Source organism: Salminus brasiliensis, chromosome 9, assembly GCF_030463535.1.
Source record: "Salminus brasiliensis chromosome 9, fSalBra1.hap2, whole genome shotgun sequence".
NCBI lineage: Eukaryota > Metazoa > Chordata > Actinopteri > Characiformes > Bryconidae > Salminus > Salminus brasiliensis.
In genome coordinates, this window is record NC_132886.1 from 10,207,281 (window position 1) to 10,229,053 (window position 21,773).

The 21,773-nt window shown below is 41.5% G+C and overlaps 3 protein-coding genes across 3 annotated transcripts in view; 1 reads left to right on the top strand and 2 right to left on the bottom strand.

Annotated features, from left to right (window-relative positions):
- The window catches only part of rin1b (Ras and Rab interactor 1b), a 36,438-nt gene extending 33,874 nt beyond the window's left edge, over window positions 1-2,564 (top strand). Inside the window, exon 11 of the mRNA XM_072687365.1 lies at window positions 877-2,564. Within this exon, the coding sequence (XP_072543466.1) occupies window positions 877-1,200 (324 nt within the window). The 3' untranslated portion in view covers window positions 1,201-2,564. The remainder of the gene's footprint in view (window positions 1-876) is intronic.
- Window positions 2,565-4,227: 1,663 nt separating this feature from the next.
- On the bottom strand, window positions 4,228-11,625 carry LOC140562017 (actin-related protein 2-B). The gene is made up of 8 exons (XM_072687366.1): window positions 11,529-11,625; window positions 10,229-10,339; window positions 9,745-10,033; window positions 9,417-9,553; window positions 8,176-8,325; window positions 6,538-6,683; window positions 6,155-6,287; window positions 4,228-4,714 (listed from the first exon to the last, which is right to left on the bottom strand). The coding sequence occupies exons 1-8, from the start codon at window positions 11,574-11,576 to the stop codon at window positions 4,544-4,546; spliced, it is 1,185 nt and encodes a 394-aa protein (XP_072543467.1). The 5' UTR covers window positions 11,577-11,625; the 3' UTR covers window positions 4,228-4,543.
- A 3,732-nt stretch (window positions 11,626-15,357) lies between these two features.
- six7 (SIX homeobox 7) lies at window positions 15,358-20,496 on the bottom strand. Its single transcript, XM_072688748.1, has 3 exons — window positions 20,089-20,496; window positions 16,507-16,670; window positions 15,358-15,625 (listed from the first exon to the last, which is right to left on the bottom strand). The coding sequence occupies exons 1-3, from the start codon at window positions 20,494-20,496 to the stop codon at window positions 15,421-15,423; spliced, it is 777 nt and encodes a 258-aa protein (XP_072544849.1). The 3' UTR covers window positions 15,358-15,420.
- Between the last annotated feature and the right edge of the window lie 1,277 nt (window positions 20,497-21,773).

A 21,773-nucleotide genomic window follows, 5' to 3' on the forward strand; every position in this document is an offset into this window, starting at 1 on the left:
CAGCTGTGTATAGGAAAGACCATTGTGAATAGTGTGAATAGTATATCTAGAACATTCTAGAACATCTAGAACATTCTAGAACAGTGTGAATGGGGAAGAACATTATAGGACAGTGTGAATGGGGGAGAACATTATAGGACAGTGTGAATGTAGAAGAACATTCTAGAACAGTGTGAATGGGGAGAACATTCTAGTACAGTATAAATGGGAGAGACCATTCTAGTACAATGTGAATGGGGAGAACATTCTAGAACGGTGTGAATGGGGGAGAACATTCTAGTACAGTGTGAATGGGGAGAACATTCTAGTACGTCTAGAACATTCTAGAACAGTGTAAATGGGGAGAACATTCTAGTACAGTATAAATGGGAGAGAGCATTCTAGTACAATGTGAATAGGGAGAACATTCTAGAACGGTGTGAACATTCTAGAACAGTGTAAATGGGGAGAACATTCTAGAACAGTGTAAATGGTGGAGAACATTCTAGTACAGTGTGAACATTCTAGAACAGTGTAAATGGGGAGAACATTCTAGAACAGTGTAAATGGGGGAGAACATTCTAGAACAGTGTAAATGGGGGAGAACATTCTAAAACAGTGTGAACATTCTAGAACAGTGTGAATGGGGGAGAACATTTTGGTTGGTGTTCTACACCTGGGTTTGATTGTTGGGAGAATCTAGAACGTTCTCTCCTGGTTTACAATATTTCACTCGATTAGTCCGTTCCTTTTCTGAACATTCAAAGCATAAGAGCAAACCTCAGCAAAGTTCAGGTTGGTTTGTTTTTATCCAGTCAGTATCTTCATTTCTAACAATTCCTCCCATGTGTGTGTGCATGTGTGTGTGCATGTGTGTGTGTGTCCGTGTATGTTCAGAGGTTTGTGCGCATCCTGTTCCAAAACACAGAGCGGAGTGCAGCGCAGACCCTGCACTGGAAGGCCGGCGAGAGCGTGGAGGTCTTAACCCAGACCTGCGCCGGGGTCTTTGGAGTGAACGAGCCTCAGCACTACTGCCTGTTCTGGAGGAATGGAGGGGAGATGCAGCCCCTTCCTCCGCACACACAGCCCCACGAGCTGGGCACCCACTCGGAGGGCGCGTCCACCCTGTCCTACCTGCGCAGGGACCACGACTTCAGCAAGATGCGCAGGCTGACCAGAGGAGGCGCTGTGGACATCGAGGAGTCTGTGTGTGAGGAGTGAAGTGGGAAGGAGGCGAGGACTTTGACTCCGGTTTGCTTCAGAAGATCGTCTTCACTGGCCCTGAATTCCCCAGGGGTTCGGTATGAAGGACTGTGGAGTGTGCGCGTGTATGTAAGTGTGTGTGTGTGTGTGTGTGTGTGTGTGTGGGTGACTGTTTACTTCAGATGTTGCAAAAATGCTCAGTTTTGATGCTCAGTTTTGCGTGTGAGTCTGCCACTGAAGACACAGCGAGGCTGACTTTGAGGCTGGAAGGTTAGCCGGACTGGAGAAAGATCCTTGGCAATAATGCTTAAAGCAATATTTGCCGATAAAGGAATCAGGAACCATCACTTTTTTAAAAGAACTCCTGCTGCACACAATCTTCTATATCTGTGGTTCTAGCTGTCAGTGTCATGAGTGTGGTTGCCAAGGGTCTTTGCCTGCCGAACTTCAATACCAAAGTGTTGAACATGATGTCTTTATACAGCATCTTTTTTAACAGGTGGGTGAACAAAAAAATCTCTATCTCTATACATACACATACACACATATATATATATATTTATTATGTACATTCACACTCGTATGCATCTGAGATGCCCCAAGTGTCAGTATGAAGCAAGGCTCTTTCAGCGGTATCGTAGTGCTTTAATATAAGGAGAAAAAAACAAACAGAGGAGATGGTTTCTGGTCCTGTAACAGAACATCGTTTTATTTTCCAGTATTTCAAGGTTGTCTCTGGTATCTTTTTAAACCATAAAACTTGAAAAAAAAGTACTTTGCTTAATTTCGAGCTCCTCTCTTTCGCTCAGTATTGACTGAATGAACTGAATGTCTTTCAATTGTATAAACAACGTCTAGGCTGAGATTTTTGTCAGTGAACTCCTGAAGAAATTCTACGCAATTTGGACGTCACGAAGAAGTTCTGGCTGGATAGCAGAGCAGCGTCCGGCCCGTGTTTCGTACCGTGTTGCATTCGCTGAATGTGCTGTATTGGTAACACCCTATGGTGGTTTAAGTGATCGCGATAACACTGCCAAGCGGACTGACTGGATTTCCGTCGCCCCGTCCCGTCCTATCCTGTCGTGTTGAAGCCCCAGACAGACGCTTGATATTGTGCCACTCTATTACTGTACTGCTGTATTGTATGGGTTCTAAAGGCTACACTTTCACCAGTCAGTGCAAATGGACTTTCTATTTGGAATGATGTTGAAATATTTGATTTCTGCATGCGGCCAGTTGTGATGATGAGTTGTCGCTGATGTCACATGTGCATGTTTTGGATCGCTTAAGTGAGATTTTTTTTTTTTAATGGATGCACTGATACGACTGTGCTGTATTTCTGTTCAGTAACAAACTGCATTAAATCTTTGTGGATGCTCTGAGTGGAAATATGATGGTTTTGGTATGTTCAAATGTGTAAAATTAGCATAGTGGTGCTGTCATGCACAAACCTCGCATCTACAAAATAGTAACTTTAAAACGTTTTCAGTGAAAGTCAGTGTAAAAATGTGGAGCGTTTCTATTGGTTCATGCATCCTGAGAGCTTGACACAATGTAAAGCACATGAACATGGCTGTTCAAGCTGGTGATACAACATTTGTGTATGACAGTGACAGTAGTAGTACTGGTGTAGTGCTCTAAGATGTGAAGAGAAATGCTCCACTAGATGGCGGACAGGTTCTTCTTTCAGCAATCTGCTCAAATGATAAGACCAAGATTCGCTCAAGGACTCCAGAGAAAAATCTACTCAGTGGTGGGCAACACAGGCGGTCCCTTGGGACTGGATTCCTACACTGTTTTATGCAGTTTTCCTGCTCAAGCACTCCTGATTCAACTTACCTGTTAACTTGCAGGTTTAGCAGGTCTGCAGAGAAATCAGCAATCTGTGCTGGACTCTGACCCCCAATACCCCCAACCCCACCTTAAAGGAACCTTGACTGTTAATGATTCCCCATAAAATGTTAAATAATGTATAAACAATAGCTTCCAGTACTAGCAGTGATTATACCTTGGTCAAATTTTATCTGTAGCTGGCTGTTCTGTGCTCAGTTCAATGTTTTATAATACATGAGGTATTCTGCTCGATTAAGCATCACATTTTAATAGCATCTATGTCTAAACAGTTACAGTTTCCTTTAAGTATCAAAACTGTACTCCTTTGAAAGTGGAGGTATAAAGGCTAAACATGTCCTTGTGAGTTTAAAAGTATACATGTAAACCTCTTAGTATGTAAAAGTGAAAAGTCACATTTTAACACATGAAATGAAAAGTAATTTTTTCCCAAACATTAAAATGGCTTTAAAGCTGAGTTGACCGTGCACTGCGTAACCCAGGTTACCAAGCCTGCCTCATCAAACCCCTTTTTAACGAGCTCTGTGTGCGGTGCAGCAACTACTGGGCAGCACTGGTTATTGCATAAAGATGAAATGTCATAGTCGTGGGCAGTTTCATTGTACACTGGTATGAAATTGGAGAATATTACATTTTATTTTAAAACTCATGGCTTTTGAGATTGGTAGTGAGTAATCTGAAGGTCTAAGAGAAAATGTAAGCAGTAAAAGGGTGTTTCTAGTATTCAGTTACAAAAAGTAAAAGATTACGTAAGCACCTACGTCTTTTCCACTCCTGACAACTACAATGACCAACAGCTTTTATGATGATAAGCATGCAGTACTGTACAGTTCAGTCTCTAAGGGAAAATAAAGGTTACTAAAGGCAGAAAAGTGTTGAATCAGGATTCGATTCTAATCTTTTTACCTTTAATTACAAATATAAACTTTCTCACTGAGGTTGGCCAATTTGATAGCAAGCAAGAACTGCAGTTTTCACTATATTCTCACATCCGCCTCAATCTACTGTGTTCGCATGTGCAAATATATGCAATATGTCCAAAAGTATCTAGACACTAGAATTAGTAAATTCATAGAAATAGAAATAGAACATAATTTGAACATAGAAAAGCACTGACTAATAGAAGCACCTGACTCAGAGGTCACTGTACCCAATGTCAAGCAATGGCTAGAGGGGTATACTCTGGCCCCCCGCCAGTGTTGTGAAACTGCATTATCTTCGTGATTAGTTGTGATGCAGTTTGTCCTCCAGAACTTATCATCGAACATTAGTACCTGACTGAATGCAATCAACACCTCACAGCAATGTTCCATTACTTAATGTAAAGCCTTCTCATAAGAACTGAGGCAGTTTCCGCTCAGTTCTTGATTGGTTCTTGATGATTCCCATTTCTGCAGCAAAGACGAGGACAAAGTCTTTGTGATACTCTTGGTTTCAGAAGAAAGTTGGATGAAGTGTCTACATACTTTTGGACCTAAAGTGTATGCATATACTGTATGTCTAGATAGCTTCACTTAGTTGTTCCGCCAAGCTTGTCCAGCACTTTCAGGCCTTTCTCCTCGTACTCTGCTTTCGTCAACCAGAACGACTCTTTGTCTTTCATGATATTGGCGAGCACAGCCCCGCCCATGAACACCATGTGCTTGCGGCGAGGGGGGTCTTCGATGCGGATCTTGAACTTCTGCAGAGGAAGAGAGAGGAGCGAGTGAGCAAGAGAAAAAGTGCTGTGAGGTTTTATTATGCAGCCAGGAGGTGGGTGGCATACTCTTACATAAGCAATAATTTGCTTTAATAATAATTCATGCTTTAAATAGCTTGCGAGCATTCATTATGTCATCGCCAGTTCAAATGCTTAAGTGTACATCAGACGCCTTTAGATCAGCGTGAGATTGTGAGTTCTGAGTTCCTTCACTGACTTTATATGTAGTTTTCCGCTATGCAAAACACTGATGATGCGTCTATGTGTGATGATGGACTAGTGCTTCACCATAAGCTGATTACAGACAGTGTTCTAGCATGCCTGTGAATGATGATTCCCATAAGTCTTTATTCTGTAGGTGGGTTGTTAGTATGCTGCCAAATGGGAACATGAGCAGTCAAGATTATCTGAGGAACTTCAAGGATTCAGTTCAGTTTTATATATCATATAGACATTTATTCCAGATTTCTGTAAAAGCATCTTTCCAGACCGTTGGTGAGCATGACAGCCACATTAAATATGCCTTATGAGCATGAGAAAGAGAGAGGAACCAAAAGAGGAACCAAGACTCAAAAGGGGAACCCATCTTCTTCTGAAATTAAAGGTGCTCGTGTCATACAGAAGACTTATGGGGTGAGTGAATGACCAGTGTAAACGCTGTATTAGAAAACTGTTGACAAAAGTTTTGGGACACCTGCTAATTCACTGTTTCTTCTCAAACCAAGGGTGTTAAAAAGAGTTCATCATAGATTTTGCAGCACTGCTGTGAGGATTTGGTTGCTTTCAGTGATAAAAGTGTTAGTGATGTGAGTCCCCAACTCCCCAACCCATCCTAAAAATACTCGGTGGAGCATCATCATTCCAGAGAACACAGTTCCACTGCTACACAGCTCAATGCTGGGAGGCTTTATACCCCTCTAGCCCATGCTTGGTATTAGGCATTGTGCCAATAGGTTCATGTTTATCTGCTCCAGAGACTTCTCTACAGGGACTAGACAAGGTGTGTATGTGCATTTGCACATCTGTGTCAGCAGTAGGTGCAACTTAAAGTAGCTGAATGCATTCATTAGAAGGGCTGTCCACAAACATTTGGACATATAGTGTATTTTCAGTAGGGTTGTAGTAGGGAAATGCGGAAGAATTCTAAACTAGTCTTCTTCTTAATTATTTAATCCACTTTGCCCAATATATCATTTCCACTATTGGTAAAGTAGCCCCAGAGCATGATGCTATCACCACCATGCTTAACAGCTGTCACCAAATTCTTACTTTTTATTATTATTAAGGACGTTGTAATTCACTGAAAGCCTAATATCCATGACGAGTGTGTGTAAACTTCTGACCACAACTGTAGATAAGCTTACCGTCCACATGTATCACAGTTGGCTGTATAAGGCTGTTTTTGCATACGTATTAGCTTACCATTAGCTTATCTGTGTCTCCTTGCAGCACTCTCTCCAGGTACAGCTGCTTAATCTCTCTCTCCAGTCGGGACGGCAGGCCAGGGTACATGGTTGTCCCCCCAGACAGGACGATGTGCTTGTAGAAGTCTGCCCTGCAAATATATAAAAGCATATATAAGCATAATTAAACACATGGTGTGTGCATGGCTGCAATAAGCAGGGAGAAATATAAAATATCGGCTGGCCTTCATAGGGAAATGTGGGAGTCTGCTGAGCAGCACACTCATAACACATCTCAGCAGATGTGCTGCTCCAGAATATGGATGTGAGAATAGGTAGAAATGCAGTTGGTGTGAATGTAGGTGTGAATGCAGAAAGAGCCTGATCCTCATTGTGACTGACCTGAGGTCAATGTCAGCAGCCTGGATGGTGTTGAAAAGAAGCTCGGCAACTCCGACCCCCTCTACGTTGATTAGGTGTGGCTGGAAGAGCGCCTCGGGAGCCCCAAATCTCTCTCCCCCGACCAGCACTGTGCGGCCATCTGGCAGCTACACACAGGCAAGCAACAAGTTCATAAAGCCATTAGACATTATATCGACCTTCTGTGGGAAGGTTTTATCCTCTTGAACTCTAATGACCAGATTTTTTTCCTAACAGTAGTTACTGAATAATGTATAGTAGTTATAATTAGGCTTAACCTCTTGAGACCCTGCATCCTAATATGGGGACATTACATTACTGCTTCTCTGCACCATGATACTTAATTTCTTTTTCCTGTACAAATTTACCTTTCCTGTACAAAAAACTTTCCTGTTGGGTCCTACTAATCCCAAATATCAGAAATTGAAATGCACACTAAGCAATAGTCTGGGTCTCAGGAGATTATAGGTGCCAAACAATGCATTCATTGAGTCTTTTATTGAGTAAGTGTTTTTTGATGTATACATAGTAAGTATGTGACTGCTTGCAGTGAGAAACGCTCAGACTCACTTTTACAAGCCTATTTACAACCCTGTTATTTGGCCTCAGAATGAATAATGCTGATTATAGTTGCAAATTACAGCACAGTTATAACACTGAAACATAAAAACACTGCTATTATTCCCAAGTCTTATCGGATAGTGTGATGTGCTGTTAGCAAGCTAAAGAGATTGTAGCTGGTTAGCTATTAGCCTTGCCCCCACTAACCTCCTCAGGTTTGGCCTCCTCAAGTCTTACTGGTGCAAAAACATAAGCTGCTGCTGTCCATTCTGATGTGTGTTTAGCTCCAGTTTGGGTCAGTTGAGGTTGAAAGAGCAGATGTTGTAGAGAACAGAAATGAGTTTTAAGCCTTGCATAGATCCCTGTTTGCTTCCCTGGCTTTCTTAGTACCTCATCATGTATTACTGTGTTTTAGCTTTAGTGTGGAAAGGCAGATGGGCAAGGTTTTTGTACATTTTGGGGGCAAAAAAATAATTTAAGCCTGATACATAACAGTTGTGGGTTTTTTGGAATTCTTCTGTTTTACAGCTGTTTTAGTTATGATTTTATTTTGAAGGAGCAACAGCAGTGTTTGAGGTTCAAGATTTGCCAGTTTCATATTCTGAACTCTCATTAAGGCTTTAATAAAATTAATACATTATTTAATAAGGCTTTAATAATAAGTTAAAGAAGATGAAGGCATACCCAAGCACTCTTCATCTTGACTGCTACCTCCTACATCTGTACCATACATCTGGTAAAGGGTTGAAGCAACTGCCCATTGGTTTTAACTGGTTTTTACTTCCAAATGTGGTTTCTAGGTTTTCTATTTATGTCTAAGCACAAGCTGACATTGTCCATGGCAATTAACAGTATGCCACAGAAGCAGCTAATAAAAACAAGTCTAGCAGTTTCTTTATATGAAGCAAAAATCTGCATATTTCACTTCCTGTCTAATATCACTCACACTACATCTGTAGTGTTACTCACAGAACCTCAAGCATCGAGTCTTATGTGTGTTTGTGGGTGTGTGTGCCCCAGGAAGAAAGAAAAAGCCTTCTAGCTTGCTGTATACATTACCGTGTAGGACTCCACCAGGAAAGTTGTCTCATTGGCCAGTTTCTGCTCCTGTTCAATGTTGTAACCCACAAAACACAGCTTTTCCTTCAGCATCCGAACTGTCTCGAAGTCTGCGGAGTGGTTAAAGGCGTAGCCCCTTAGCAGCAGCAGCTGGTCAGGAGGAGGCAAAATGATGAATACTCCTAATAATGGAACCTTATATGTAATGTTCCCCAAACTGGGCTATCTGGTGTGGTTTGTGGGTCACTATTATGTGGACATTTCCATACACTAAACCTTTTTCGGCCTTCCATGGCATTCCATCTCATACACATTAGCACAAACCATGTGCTGTCGCTGTGAGTTTAACAGCATTTCTTCATAATAGCACAAAACAATACTACAAAAAATCCTGTCGGCTGTAGTTCGTATTTTGTGTCCTGCATGAGACAGCAGTTAACCATGGCCATCATAAACATTTCAGATTTAGCAGTGGCTTGAATACTACTCCTGATATAGTGGCATGACAAATTCTGGGCCTCCTTGGTCAAAAGTCCACAGGAAGTGTTTACAAAATGCTCTTTAGATCTTCCTTTGAAAAGGCCTGGCGGTGAATTGTGTGGTGAGAACAGATGCTGTCTTCTGATTGCCCTTATATAGAGGCTATATTGGAGCAAGTGTTGCTGCACAGTAGAACAGTGCACCACCAGTTCTCTTGGAAAGTGTTTTTGGTCTTACCAGTCTCAATTTGACCAAAGCTTTAAAACGTGGCCTTCCTAACAATGATTGTGAACACGTCAAAGCCCTAGCAAGCTGTTTAAGTCCTGAGACCTTGGTAAAAGGTCTCATACCTCAAATCTCTAGGAGAATACTCAGTCTCTTGGTATCCTCCTGTTCATCATCTACTCATGTAGCTATTCACAGTTGCAGAAACTTTGACCAGGGGCACCAAATCTTTTGCATGCCACTATATCGATGTTATTAAATCAGTAAAGGGATGACACATGTTTTCTTAGCATGTCTGCACTTGTGGGTTAGGCCTATGGGGTCTATGGCATATAAATATGGGCTCTGCAATTTGTCCCTGAGCCAACAGGACTCTTTTATACACATTCTGTACACATTTTATAACTATATTAAGGGTTCTCTAAATACTCTCTAAATACTGACAGAAAGTAATGATCTTGAATAACAGTGTTGTCCAAATGTTCAGCAGCTCAGAGCAGAAAACAAATTCAGGAGAACGTGGACATGCGCCTCACCTTGATGAGGTAGCGTGTGATGTCACGTCCTGCGATGTCCAGTCTGCGAGTGAGGTGGGGGAGGGAGAAACCATCATAGACCGGACAGATATGAGTCACTCCATCACCTGAGTCCACCACCACACCTGTCAGGAGACCTGGGAGAGGAGGACAGGTTCACTGAAACTGTCCAATCTCGTACCAGCTTTTCATTTCTGAGAGTAGCTGCTTTTATATCTCAGAAATGGAAAAGGGAACTTCTCCAAGATGAACTTCTCTAGCTCCTCACCTTCACTTGTTGTAAAAGAGAACCTAAAAGAGACCTAATATCAGCAGCTTCCTGTCTTACCTTGTGCATACAGTGTCAGCACGGCTTGGATGGCGATGTAGATGCCGTGGAACTTGTAGGTCTCAAACATGACCTCTGCAATCTTCTGACGGTTCTTCAGAGGGTTCAGCGGCGGCTCAGTCAGCAGAACCTTACAGTCCGACGGGTTGATGTTCAGACGCTCCTTGCCGAAGGTGTGGTCCCAGAGGTGGAGCATGTCCTCCCAGTTCCGTACCATTCCGTTCTCCATGGGGTAGGAGACCTCCAGCATAGAGCGGCATTCACTCGCCTCGTCCCCCACCATCAGATCCTAGAGGCGGGGTCAAAGGCCAGTGTTCAGCTATACAGTAAAAAATAAAAAATAAAGATGCCAAAAAATAGATGCTTATTTGGATAAGATGTGTCTGAGCAGGGAAATGACCAGACTGTGCAGGATAGCGGCCCACTAGTACTGGAGGTGTGCATTGTACCGAATGCTTGCCGCATACTTGATTTCAAGACTTACCTTGATTACAATATTCCCAACTTTAGTGTCTGAACGAATGACGGGTCGCCCCACAAGTGCTGGGAAGATGTGTTCAGGGAAATTGGATCCAGCAAAACCACACTTAACAAACTGCAAATCAATGAAAGAGGAGAAGAAAGATGAAAGGGGGGGGGGTCTTTTTAAAATCCATTTTGCACAATAAAAGTACTGAAAATGTGCTGTACTGATTCTTCGGTCTGGATAAGTGTGTAAATGAGTTTGACCATACATAAAGCAAGTCATGTACAATGGAAAAGCATTAAGGGGCAACCATGGCCCAAAGGCTAGAGAAGTAGATCTGGACCCAGCACCAGCAGGCAGTCGGGGTGGGAGGAGCAAAGGATTAGTGCCTTCTCAACTCTCAACATTCACAGCTGAGATGTCCTTGACCAAGACACCTGACCTCCAATTGGTCTCTGGCTGCAGAGGTGGCTTCCCAGCATCCTGGGGGTGTGTGCACTTACTGCCCTAATCACTAATGTGTGTTCACTGCCATACAGGGGTTCAATTCTGTTGCAAAGTGGCTGCAAAGTGTGTATCTAATTTACCTTCATCTACTAGACAAAACCTATGTTCTCATAGGCTTACACAGGTGTAGTCTATATTATGTTATACATAAGGGGGTCATTTGTCTAATAGTAGAATTAGTAGATTATCATTTCTAAGCCAGGGTGACCACATTCTTACAGCATATTTTTCAGTTCCCATTCTGGTGCTTCACTTCAGTCAGAAATGCCCTAACATGTCAGTGTGGGCTACTGCGCATTCCACAGCCTGCAGATAGGAGGTGTGTGGAGACGGTGGTTTTGTGAAGTAGTAAGAAAACTGTTGTGCTCACTTTTGAGCAGCAAAACAACAAAGACTAAAACTTCACAATACTGAAACCTGAAGTTCCGCGGGAGATGTATGACCGCTTCCTGATTTGTGGCCAATAACGGTGTTCCTTTTTCAGTATCACCTTTTAAGGTCATTCGTGTGACACAATCGCAGTTCCTCACGCTCTCAACAAGTCCAAACAGATGTGAATAGCAGTGTAACACACCCTGCGGATGATCTCTGCTTACTGCAGTTCTATAGTGCCACTACTCCAGTTCATATTCAACGATAACATATAATGAAATCACATAATCAGCCTTTAAATGACAGGTCATTTGTAGCTATAAATTAATAAATCATAATAAAATAATAGATTTTATATAATATAAAAAAATATTAATTTTTTGCACATAATATTACATTCACATGCACATTATTATTTTACTGCTCAAGGCACTCTTACCCCTGTCCCGTTGTCGCACACGACCACTTTTCTCCCTGCGCTGTCCATGGTCCAGCAGCTCAGGTGAGGCCCAGGTAAGAGCTTGCAGTCCCGTATGCAGTTATCCTCTCTCCACTGGCTGTGTGACTGCCTTTAATCTTGGTGAATCGGACCTGTATCTCACAGGGGCTGTAGGTTCCTGCTCAGATGGTTTTTACATACTTCTGTATGAACACTGTATAGGGTGCTGACAGGGGGCTGGCCAGACACTCCCTCTAAGAACCCATCCAGGCTTCAGGTGGCCATAAAAAGATGAGCGCTTGTTGTTTTTTTTCTCCACCCGTATTCCGGAAAGCTCCGCCCCTGCACTGTAATTGGCTAGTAGTTTTACGCAGCCTACGCTGTGATTGGCTAGTGTTCAGGGTGTACCTTCTGGTGTGTTTGGTGCTTCTCAGGATGGTGTGTAAGTGAAATGAACTCATGTTAGATACATATTAAATTTTCACTGTTTTTCACAGTTAGAAAGGCTATAAACTCGCATTTGTGTCTCATCTCTCGTAAATACAACTTCGTTGGCAGTTTGAGTTCGAGTTTACAAGCGATATTTCCCAGTTTAAGTAATATCTCACCTCCTGCGCTGTGATTGGTTGGAAGTATCTCGTCTCTTTATTGTCCATCACAGCAAGCGCTTTAACACATTTAAAACACATAACAGCCATGATTATTAACACACATCAATATCCTATATAAATAAAATATGCTTTGGGTTATATTTTAATAATGTGTAAAAAATAATCATCCGCTGTGATTGGCTGGAAGCATCCCACATCCTGTGCTAGGATTGGCTAGGATCCCGTGAATCCTCTGTGTGTGTGTGTGTGTGTAGGATATGTGGTGCTATATTTGGTCCTCAGGAGTTTGTTTAATGCATTATGGTAATTAAAAACTATTAAGATATTTTGTATAGGCAGTAAAATGTAAATGTAAGTGATTGTGTGGCTCCTCATAACAAGCAGCCCGTGTATTTTTGAGTATCAGCTTTCTAAAATATTTGGAGTCGACTCATGATCCTGAAATGCATATAATTGGCGAGTCGACTCCCTCTGAACCTTTGGCTTCAAATGAATCGATTCGCGTTGGAATGGATGAGTTTCGGGTTTTGACGTCACTAGTCTGAATATACGGGTGGGAAAAGTTGTGTATGTTAGTAAAAGGCTGAGTTTTGTCTCTTGAAGACTACAAACCTGTCCCTGTAAAGGATGTACCGTAAGCTGTGCTTGCTAACATTTTCTTATATAACCTATCAGTTGCTCACGGTTAAACCGGTTAGATTTTAACAAGTCTTTAGTAAAGCACCCCCTCAAAAAAAAACAAAAGACCAAACATTTTAGCTTTGATCAAAAATTATTTATTTAAAAAATTTTGAACATCAAACATGAAACCTTCAGCTTTCTTTTAGCTGGGCCTGGGCCAAAGACTGGGCCTAAGACTGGGCCTAAGACTGGGCCTGGGCCTAAGACTGGGCTTAAGACTGACTTGGGCCTAAGACTGGGCCTGGGCCTGGGCCTAAGACTGGGCGTAAGACTGACCTGGGCCTAAGACTGGGCCTGGGCCTGGGCCTAAGACTGGGCGGGTTAAAAAAAATCACATTTTCCTTAATGATATAATTTTTTTACTATAATTCTTGTTGGCATGTGAGTTAAGACAAAGGTCAATATAAACTTTTGCCCTTTTACACCTCAACCCGTCATCTCACTTTATTCTTTAAGGTTTTCTCAAAGGAAGACAAAGACTGACATATTGACTGAGGAGCTTATGATGAGGGCCATGCTACCAGTTTGCGTTAAGGTAAGATTTCTAAGTAAAATCAGTATTCTGTTTAGATCATCTACTTTTGTCAATGAACTGACTGAACTGACATGTTGATGTTTTTACAGTATTAATTTTACCCACTAAAGTAAATCTGAATGGTCCGCTAAAAGGCCTCGGCCATGGGCCTAGTTTCACAAAAGCACCTCAGTGTTAATATCTTCTTAAAGGGTAGAGACATTGTTTAGTGTGATGCTCTCTCGACCATCTAAAATTATCTTTGAAGAGGAGATGCTTTTGAGAAACCCAACTCTGTGTGGCACACTGTTTGAAACGCCTGTGTTCATCTCCAGTGGCTCCCTGCTCCATATGTTGGTCATTAGTTTTAAAATAATAGCTTTTACAGCTGTGTAGTGCATCCGCTGTCTATCAGAGAGCTATTCAGACTTCAGTTCAGGGATGAATATCCCCTATATGGATACATATGTTAAGTACTATATAATATTTAATACGTAATGCACTTTGTAGGGAGAGGCCCTTTAAGATTCAGCCCAACTGTTAATTCAGCTCTGGTGATCTCTCTGTGTGGTAGTATGTGGTGCTATATCAGGAGTTTGTTTAATGCATTATGGTAATTACAAACTATTAAGATATTTTGTATAGGCAGTAAAATGTAAAGGAAAAAACATATCTACCAGCCTAATATGACAAAATATTAACTTTAACAAGTAAACTGTCTAGAGTTTTTAAAGGGCTCATATCCTGCATTTTTCTTTTATATTTTCTCTTAAGGTCCACAAACAAGGTTTGTGCTTTATGGTCATAATTCACGTTGGCACAACCATGTTCCAGCCTCTCTTTCTCCCTTAGATTTAAACAGGTTGGTTTTGTTACTGAACCTTTAAGATGGATATTAGAGAATCACACTCTGTTCTGATTGGCTGTCCTGTCTTGTGCGTCATTCAAAGAGCACTCAGAGCTGAAGCACTCCGGAGAACTGCAGTATGAATGGACGTGGCTGAACTGTGGTAGGCTGAATAGGTGGAGATATTTCCTTAGTCTCCGCCTAGTTAGCTTAGTGTCTGTATATGAACTGTATGGACTGGGAAATGAATTATATGAATTACAATATAATTAAAAATAAAAGACAATGTATATTGTTTTCACAATATGGGCCTTTTTTACAATCTTATAAAAATTGTACAACAATCTGAAAATGAGGAATAGTACATAGATCGACGAGGTTTAAGATGATTTCATTTGCCACGAAAGCATGTCTGCAGTGTGTTCATTACTGAATTTGCATATCATCGCTGTCACGCAAAATCTTCTAGCTTCGAAATGGCAGCTTTATAGGAGAACCTTCCTCATTATCAATTATCAAATATGATTATCATTATCAAAAGATATTTTTCAAGTAATTTTGGAGCGTTTCTATTGGTCCGTTCATCATGAAATCTCAAAATGATGTAAAGGATGACGGCCAGATTAAAATCATGTCAAAAAGTAACAAAAATGAAGATACAAGGTTGTTGCTTGACAGTGACGAAATGCAGTGGTAACTGTAGATACTAATATTGGTCCTGGTTGATGTGATTTATTTGGCACACCCGTTACACAAGGAAGAAAACATGTTCTGATTCAAGTGCATGGGTCCATTATAAGGTCTGAAATGACTGAACAGCAGCAGAGATTCACAACATCACTGGAAGAGTCTCTTTCCTCAGCTTTATCAGCTGTAAAAAATGCCAGATATCTTTACACCTCTTGTCACAGTTGGAGGGAAGGGAAGGGGGCCCAATAAAGAAATACATACTTTTTACATTTCCCTTTTAATTTCACAAACATACCCAGCAGTCCGTTTATAAGTGCATGTCTGAACATTTGCAAAAGCTCCCTTTGTCATCACACATCCGGTCCATCTGATTTGCACCAGTTCACAGCGCTGAGCCCCAGTCTTTGCACTGGCCCATGTCGGTGTGTCTCAGTTCAGCTGAAGCCAGTCTACAGTAAGCGTACGCTGCCTGCGGCTCTCTGTCAGTCTCTGAGGGGCAGCAGGAGTGTGTGGTTCTGGTTACAGGGGCAGACCTGTCGGTCGCTTTGCTCAGGACTCGTATTCACTGTCGCTGCTGACGGATATGTCAGGTGTGGAGGCCCTGGTGCCCTGGGGCTCTGTACCTGAGCTGCAGTCACTGTTCTCTGGGCTGCCGGGGTGGCGTGGGGAGGTGCTGTGCAGGTGGGGGTTGTGCTCTGAGGATGAAAATTCAGGAGAGCTACCGGAGGGGAGCAGGGAGGGGTCTTGTTGCAGTCTAGAAAAAGAGAGGAAGAAGCCAAGAAAGAAGGATTAAACTCAGGTCGAAAAAACACGTTGCTGCTTTTGTTTGTTGCAGAAACCTTGTATCTCCATTTTTGCTGTTTTTTGCTGTCGTTTACATTTTACATATATATATATATATATATATAATTTTTTTTTCTATTGGTCCATTCATCATTATCATCAACAGCAGCCACATTATGGCAAAATGTTAAAAAAAAAATCAGAGATACAAGGTTTTTCTGTGATGGGGACAGTATATATACTGGGAATTAGGGGGATACCGCCCCCCACTATTTCTCTATGAAATTGTTTTGCTGTGTTAAAGCTTGCACAACTAAAAATAAAATATAAAAATAATAAATGGGTGTAGTTTTAAAATTAGGATTATAAAACCTATATTTCCAAAACAATGAAAATAATTATATAAATAAATAAATACATAAGTAAGTAAACGTTTCGCTTCCCTTAAAGTAAGCCGACCATCTCTAGGTAATGTAGCCATTTAAACTCCTTGACTTTTATCATATACAAAGGATTATTATTTGGTGTCTACATTTAATAAATTAAAAGTTAAAAAAAAAAACAGTAGATATTTTATTTATTAAAGCTTTAACATTAATTACAGGTGACCTGGTCAGTGCCTCTGCAGTGTAGTAGCCTTTAATACAGTACAGTCTCATTGTGCTTCCCCCTGCACTCTTAAAAATAAAGGTGCTACACTTCATGGAACCAAGAAGGGTTTTTCTATGGCACAGCTCAAAAAAACCTTTGTCTGATCTGTATTTTTTAGGAGTAAACCTAAACTCGGACGGTGGTGGAGTAGAGTTAACCTTGAATACACTTGATCAGTGCTTTAGTGATCTAGGCATTTACCTGTTTTTGGCCGATGCCGCTCTGTCTCTTTGTCGCCTGTTCTTGAACCAGTTGCCCACCTGTGTGGGTGTGAGGCCTGTGGCCTGGGCCAGGTGCCGCTTGCGGGATGGGTTGGGGTACGGGTCCTGCAGGTACCACTCTCTTAGCAAACTACGCGTCCTCTCCTGGGGAACACAGAAAGAACACATGTTGGAATTGATGTTTAAAATCCTCAACCTACAAAAACTCCTGAAGTTGAAATGACACAAGCAGCTCCCTATTCTCTGCACCTTATTAAGACACACTTAAATAATCAGACTTCTTGCTCAGACGTGTCCATTGATCAGCGTAAGCTTGTGACGTTTTTAATGATTAGCTGAGGATAAACAGGGATCAGACGCTTTGTGGCTGGAACAAGTTTAAAGGATTACTCCTGCTGCGCAGTAACACTGCTGACCACCGGGTGGAGACAAGATACTGGTGGAGCTCCACGGACCTACATTCAAACTATAGCAAAGGTCAGTGGTAATGAGGTGGTGCAAAGTACTGACTTACAAGCAGAGATCACTGTTCTATGTTAGGAGGCAAAGCACTGATCCTGGAACAGCATTTGAAGGTGTTAATATCTATCTATATCTATACCTGTAGTCCAGTTTTTTGAGCTACTGACCACTGCTCATCGTATATAATAACTGGCAGACAGATTACAGCAGAAGGCCGGTTCTCTACTCTGATCATTGTAGAAAGAGAAAGCAGATGTCATCTTGCTTATTGGGTCGTTAAGACCTCCACCATTTCAGCTACAGTTCAGTCGATACACAACCCTGTTACACACCGTTAATCTTGGCGACAACAATGCAGCACAATTGAACCCGAGCTAATCTGGCGGCTAGCATTCCTCTACATGGATTAGCATTGTGCGCAGCCAGAGGAGAGAGACGACTCTTGTTTTAGAGACACGAATCAACTATGGAAGAGGAGCTTAAGTGCCACAGGTGGTCCTTCACACAAGAGGCTTAACATATTGTCTGGGTGCTTCACCAGCACACCTTCCAGCGCAATAGCTAATTGGAGGGCCACCAATAGCACTTTTCTTAGGCACACTGAGGACATGTATCTTCTGTGTCTGTTATTTTTATAGTGTCTTCTCTATTTTAAAAGCACACAAGCTAAAAATAAATAAATAAATTAAAATAATGCATGAACAGTAATTAATTAATTCATTCATTCATTAATGGTTACGTTCAGTTTAGAAAAAGCAGCAGTTTGGAGAATTATGTCCTATAGTCAAACTATAGTCACACTTAATACACACAAAATAAAGGTGCTACAAAAGGTCCTTTAAGTGATGCCACAGAAGAACCACTTCTGGATTCATAAAGGAACATTTTTGTGAACCAGATGTTTGTGAAGAACCTTTTAAAGGGTTAAAGAAGTCCATGAAGAGGCATCATTCAACCCTTTGTAGCATTTAAGAGTGTAAAATAGTGCCTAGTTTTTTGCAGTCCACTATTTCCTCAGTTTTATTCCAGCCTTTCCCATTTCATTCTGTTTCTATTTTACAGTATATTCCCTTTATTATTCATTATTACTATTAATTATTATATTATTAATTATATTTACTATTTATTATTATTAGTGATTATTTCATTTCAGTGTTGTTGTGTTACCACATGAAGTAATTATTAAATAATATTAAATAGTCATTGAAATAATACTTTTACTTAATACATTAAAATAAATAATACTTTTTCCTAATGCTCTGTTTGGGAGATTGTAACCCTGTATTTCATAGGACTTCATTCTGTCTTCCATCTCCTCTACCTGTTGCATTACAGCTTTCCAGCTTAGCTGCAGCTTTTGCAACACATCATGGGCAGTAGTAGTAGTTATTGTAGTTGTAGTTTTTTTTCCTGTTTTGAAAATGAATATGAAAAACTAACATTTGATTCTAGTCTAGTGTAGAATCAGGTAATGTAGGGCATCAGGTAATAAACTTAGCATAAAAAGTAAGGAAATGTGTGTGTGGTAGATCATTTCTTTGTTGGAACAATGATTCTTGGCAATGAATCTTATACTGTTAGAAAGTCTGTTATTTCCCTTTTAAATGCCACATTTGTAAGGAACATGCATTTGTAGGATGAGCAGCAGAGCAGAGTATGTGGGTTGCGCCTATAAAAAAAAATAGCCAAATCCTCTCTGCCAATGCCAAACAGCTTATTCCAGCATTGACTCTTTTGGTGTTTGGTGGACTGGATGATTGAAATTTGAAGAAAAAAGACGTATTGGCGATGGGATGGCATCCCATTCTTCAGCCAGCATTGTTCGCAAGTCAGCTAACGTGGTTGTGTTGGTCACTCTGGCACTAACAGCACGCCCAAGCTGATCCTAAAAGTGTTCAATGGGCTTGAGGTCAGGGCTGCTGGCAGGCCATTAAACTCCACTCCTAAATTCTATAGGTAGTCTCTGATAAACCCTGCTCTGTGGGGGCGAGCGGTGTCATCTTTGAGGGTAGAGTTTGGTCTCAAACTGTGGAGATCTGGAATTGCAATGGTTGCAGAATATCATCTCGATCTCTCTCTTTTCATTGAGACTGAGCCTCCAATAATGACAAGCTTCATTTTTCCAGTGAGGCAGAAGTCGCCCCACACCATTACACTACATTTACATTTACATTTATGGCATTTAGCAGACGCTCTTATCCAGAGCAACTTACAAGGTTACTCGTATTACAGAGGTGGGCCAATGTAGTATTAGGAGTCTTGCCCAAGGACTCTTATTGGTGTAGCGCTGCATAGTCACCCAGCCCGGGAATCGAACCCCAGTCTCCCAAATGGTGTGGTAGCTCAGTGGCAGGTAGTGGTGTTATCTGTTGCGCCACACCAACCACACTACCTCCACTAAAAGCTGTTTCTCTATCAGTGCAGCAATCAGCATAGCGTTCTCCCCGTCTTCTCCACACTTTGACCCTACGATCCAACTGCCGTAGACAGAATCTGGACTGGACTCATCCATGGGCCCTGTCCAGATCAGTCTAGCATGGCCTGCCACTGTACCACTGTAGCAGGGCCCATGCTCACAGGTGCTGCCAAGCAGGTGGCAGTCAGGCAGCACCTGGGGGAACCAGAAGCTTAAAACAAGTGTCAATAGCAACAGTAGAATAAGCTGTTTGGCATTGGCAGAGAGGATTTGGCCATTTTTTCCACGGGCGCAACCCACATACTCAGCTCTACTGCTCATCTCACAAATACATGTTCCTTACAAAGGTGGAACCATTTAAAAGAAAAATTAACAAGCTTTCTAAGGTTATAAGATTAATTGCCAAGAAGCATTGTTACAGTGAAATAATCGATCAAACGAAAATGTCCTTACTCTTTGTCTAGTTTTTTTGTTTAGGGAAGTAATTTTTGGAAATACCTATGCAGGTCATGTATACTTGCAGGTCAAGTTTTTCTTCTAAATGAGCTAAAGAAAATACTCCAGGCTTGTCATGAAGATCTAATATGACAACCCACAATATCCGATACCACCTGATCTAAATAGTAGTAGAAATAGAAATGGAAATAGAAATAGAGTTTTGACATAGAGCTCAGCCTCACTCACCTTAAAGCAGTGTGTTTTCTGCTCCCCGTCCCAGATGGTTCGGGGCAGTGGGAACTTCTTGCGAATTCTGTACTTCTCAACGGGCCCCAGTGGCCTTCCTCTGAGTCTCTCAGCCTCGCGGTAGTGAGCGTCCAGCCACAGGTCCTGCAGCTTGGCGTGGGACTCGCGTGTGAATCTGTGGTTCTGCAGGATCTGATAGAGGGCCTCAAAGTTCCCCCCATGAAAGGCCACCAGGGCCCTGGCACGCATCACAGACTCATGCCGGTTGAGGGCCTCTCCGGCCGCCCCGGGGACCGCTGCAGGCAGAGACCAAAGGAAGCGCCCCAAACGCTCCATATCTCCAGTCTCCTCCAGGTTTTCGCACACTCGAGCCACCTGATCTGGTGTGAACATCGGAAGGGGAAACATGGTTCTCCTGGCCTGTTTCTTCAGCCTCAGACCCCTCTAAGATCAATGAGAAGATGGGCCAAGTTTGCGGGATTGCTCTACAGTGCTCTGCACATCTTCTCCAAACTCGAGCTCAAGTGGCCGTGTTGCAAAAAAAGGCCTCGACTGGATTGCAGCCTCAGTTGAGTCGATTATAAGAAAGTGTTACACGTCTCAAAATCCAGCTTGGAGCGTTTAGCGGTTATGTAATTCACTGTGCAATTTCTCGGTAGAAGAACACAGTCTTTGCCCTGCCAACCTCTCTTCTAGTAAAGAAGGAAGACCAGAAGTCAAGCGTATTTATAGCGGGATGCTATTAGCATCTCTGTGCTTGTTTTGAGAGGGATTATGGGCTCTTAGTGGGGGCGGGGGGGGGGGGGGGTGAGCACAGAGGTGACTGGCTGATCAGATTGTTAGGCCCTAAGCTTGGGAATTTATTTACTACCAGCATTGCTAACAGCAAGGTTATTTAATGGGTTTGATCCATAGATATAAACTGCATGTCACAGCGGTCAGCATTGCTCTGTGATTTATGATCCAGACTTTGTTGGTGTTCAGACTTTCCACAGAAGTTCATCTATCCCTACTGGGTGCAGTTTAGTGCAAATTAATGTGAAACAATTAGTGTCTACATACGGTGGCACATTTGATAAGATTTCATTAAAGAATGCAGGTGCTCTATGGCACATTTATTACAAAAACTATATCTATACTTTTATATACAGTAGTAACTACTAAGGATGTTTATTGGCATGAACAGGGGTTACAATTTAGTATATTGCAATATACTTATTTAATTTTAGGAAAAATATCATAGTATAAAACCACACCATCACATGCATAAAATTTGAAAAAAAGATGAAAATGACCAAATGAACCACTTCACCAATTTTGACATGTAAATTTTTCAAAAAAATCAACACTGCAGTATTGCAAAACATTGTAATACTCAAGTGTATCGATATTTCTTTACAGCCCAAGTAACTACTATGTTTGTTTTGTGTATATACAGTAGTAATGACTATATTTCATATACAGTAATACACTTAGATACTATAAACCAAAATCAATTTCTTTTTGTTTTGTTTTATTCAAGATATTTATTCTATTTAAGTTTATGGTTCAGTCTTTTGGGAACAACAATAATGTTAATAATAATGTTAAATCATACACTGTAATTTGTTAAGTTTTCTGACTTGAGATCATCTCTCATTTTTAGAAAACAGCTGTTCATAACTCTGCATATTACAGATACACAG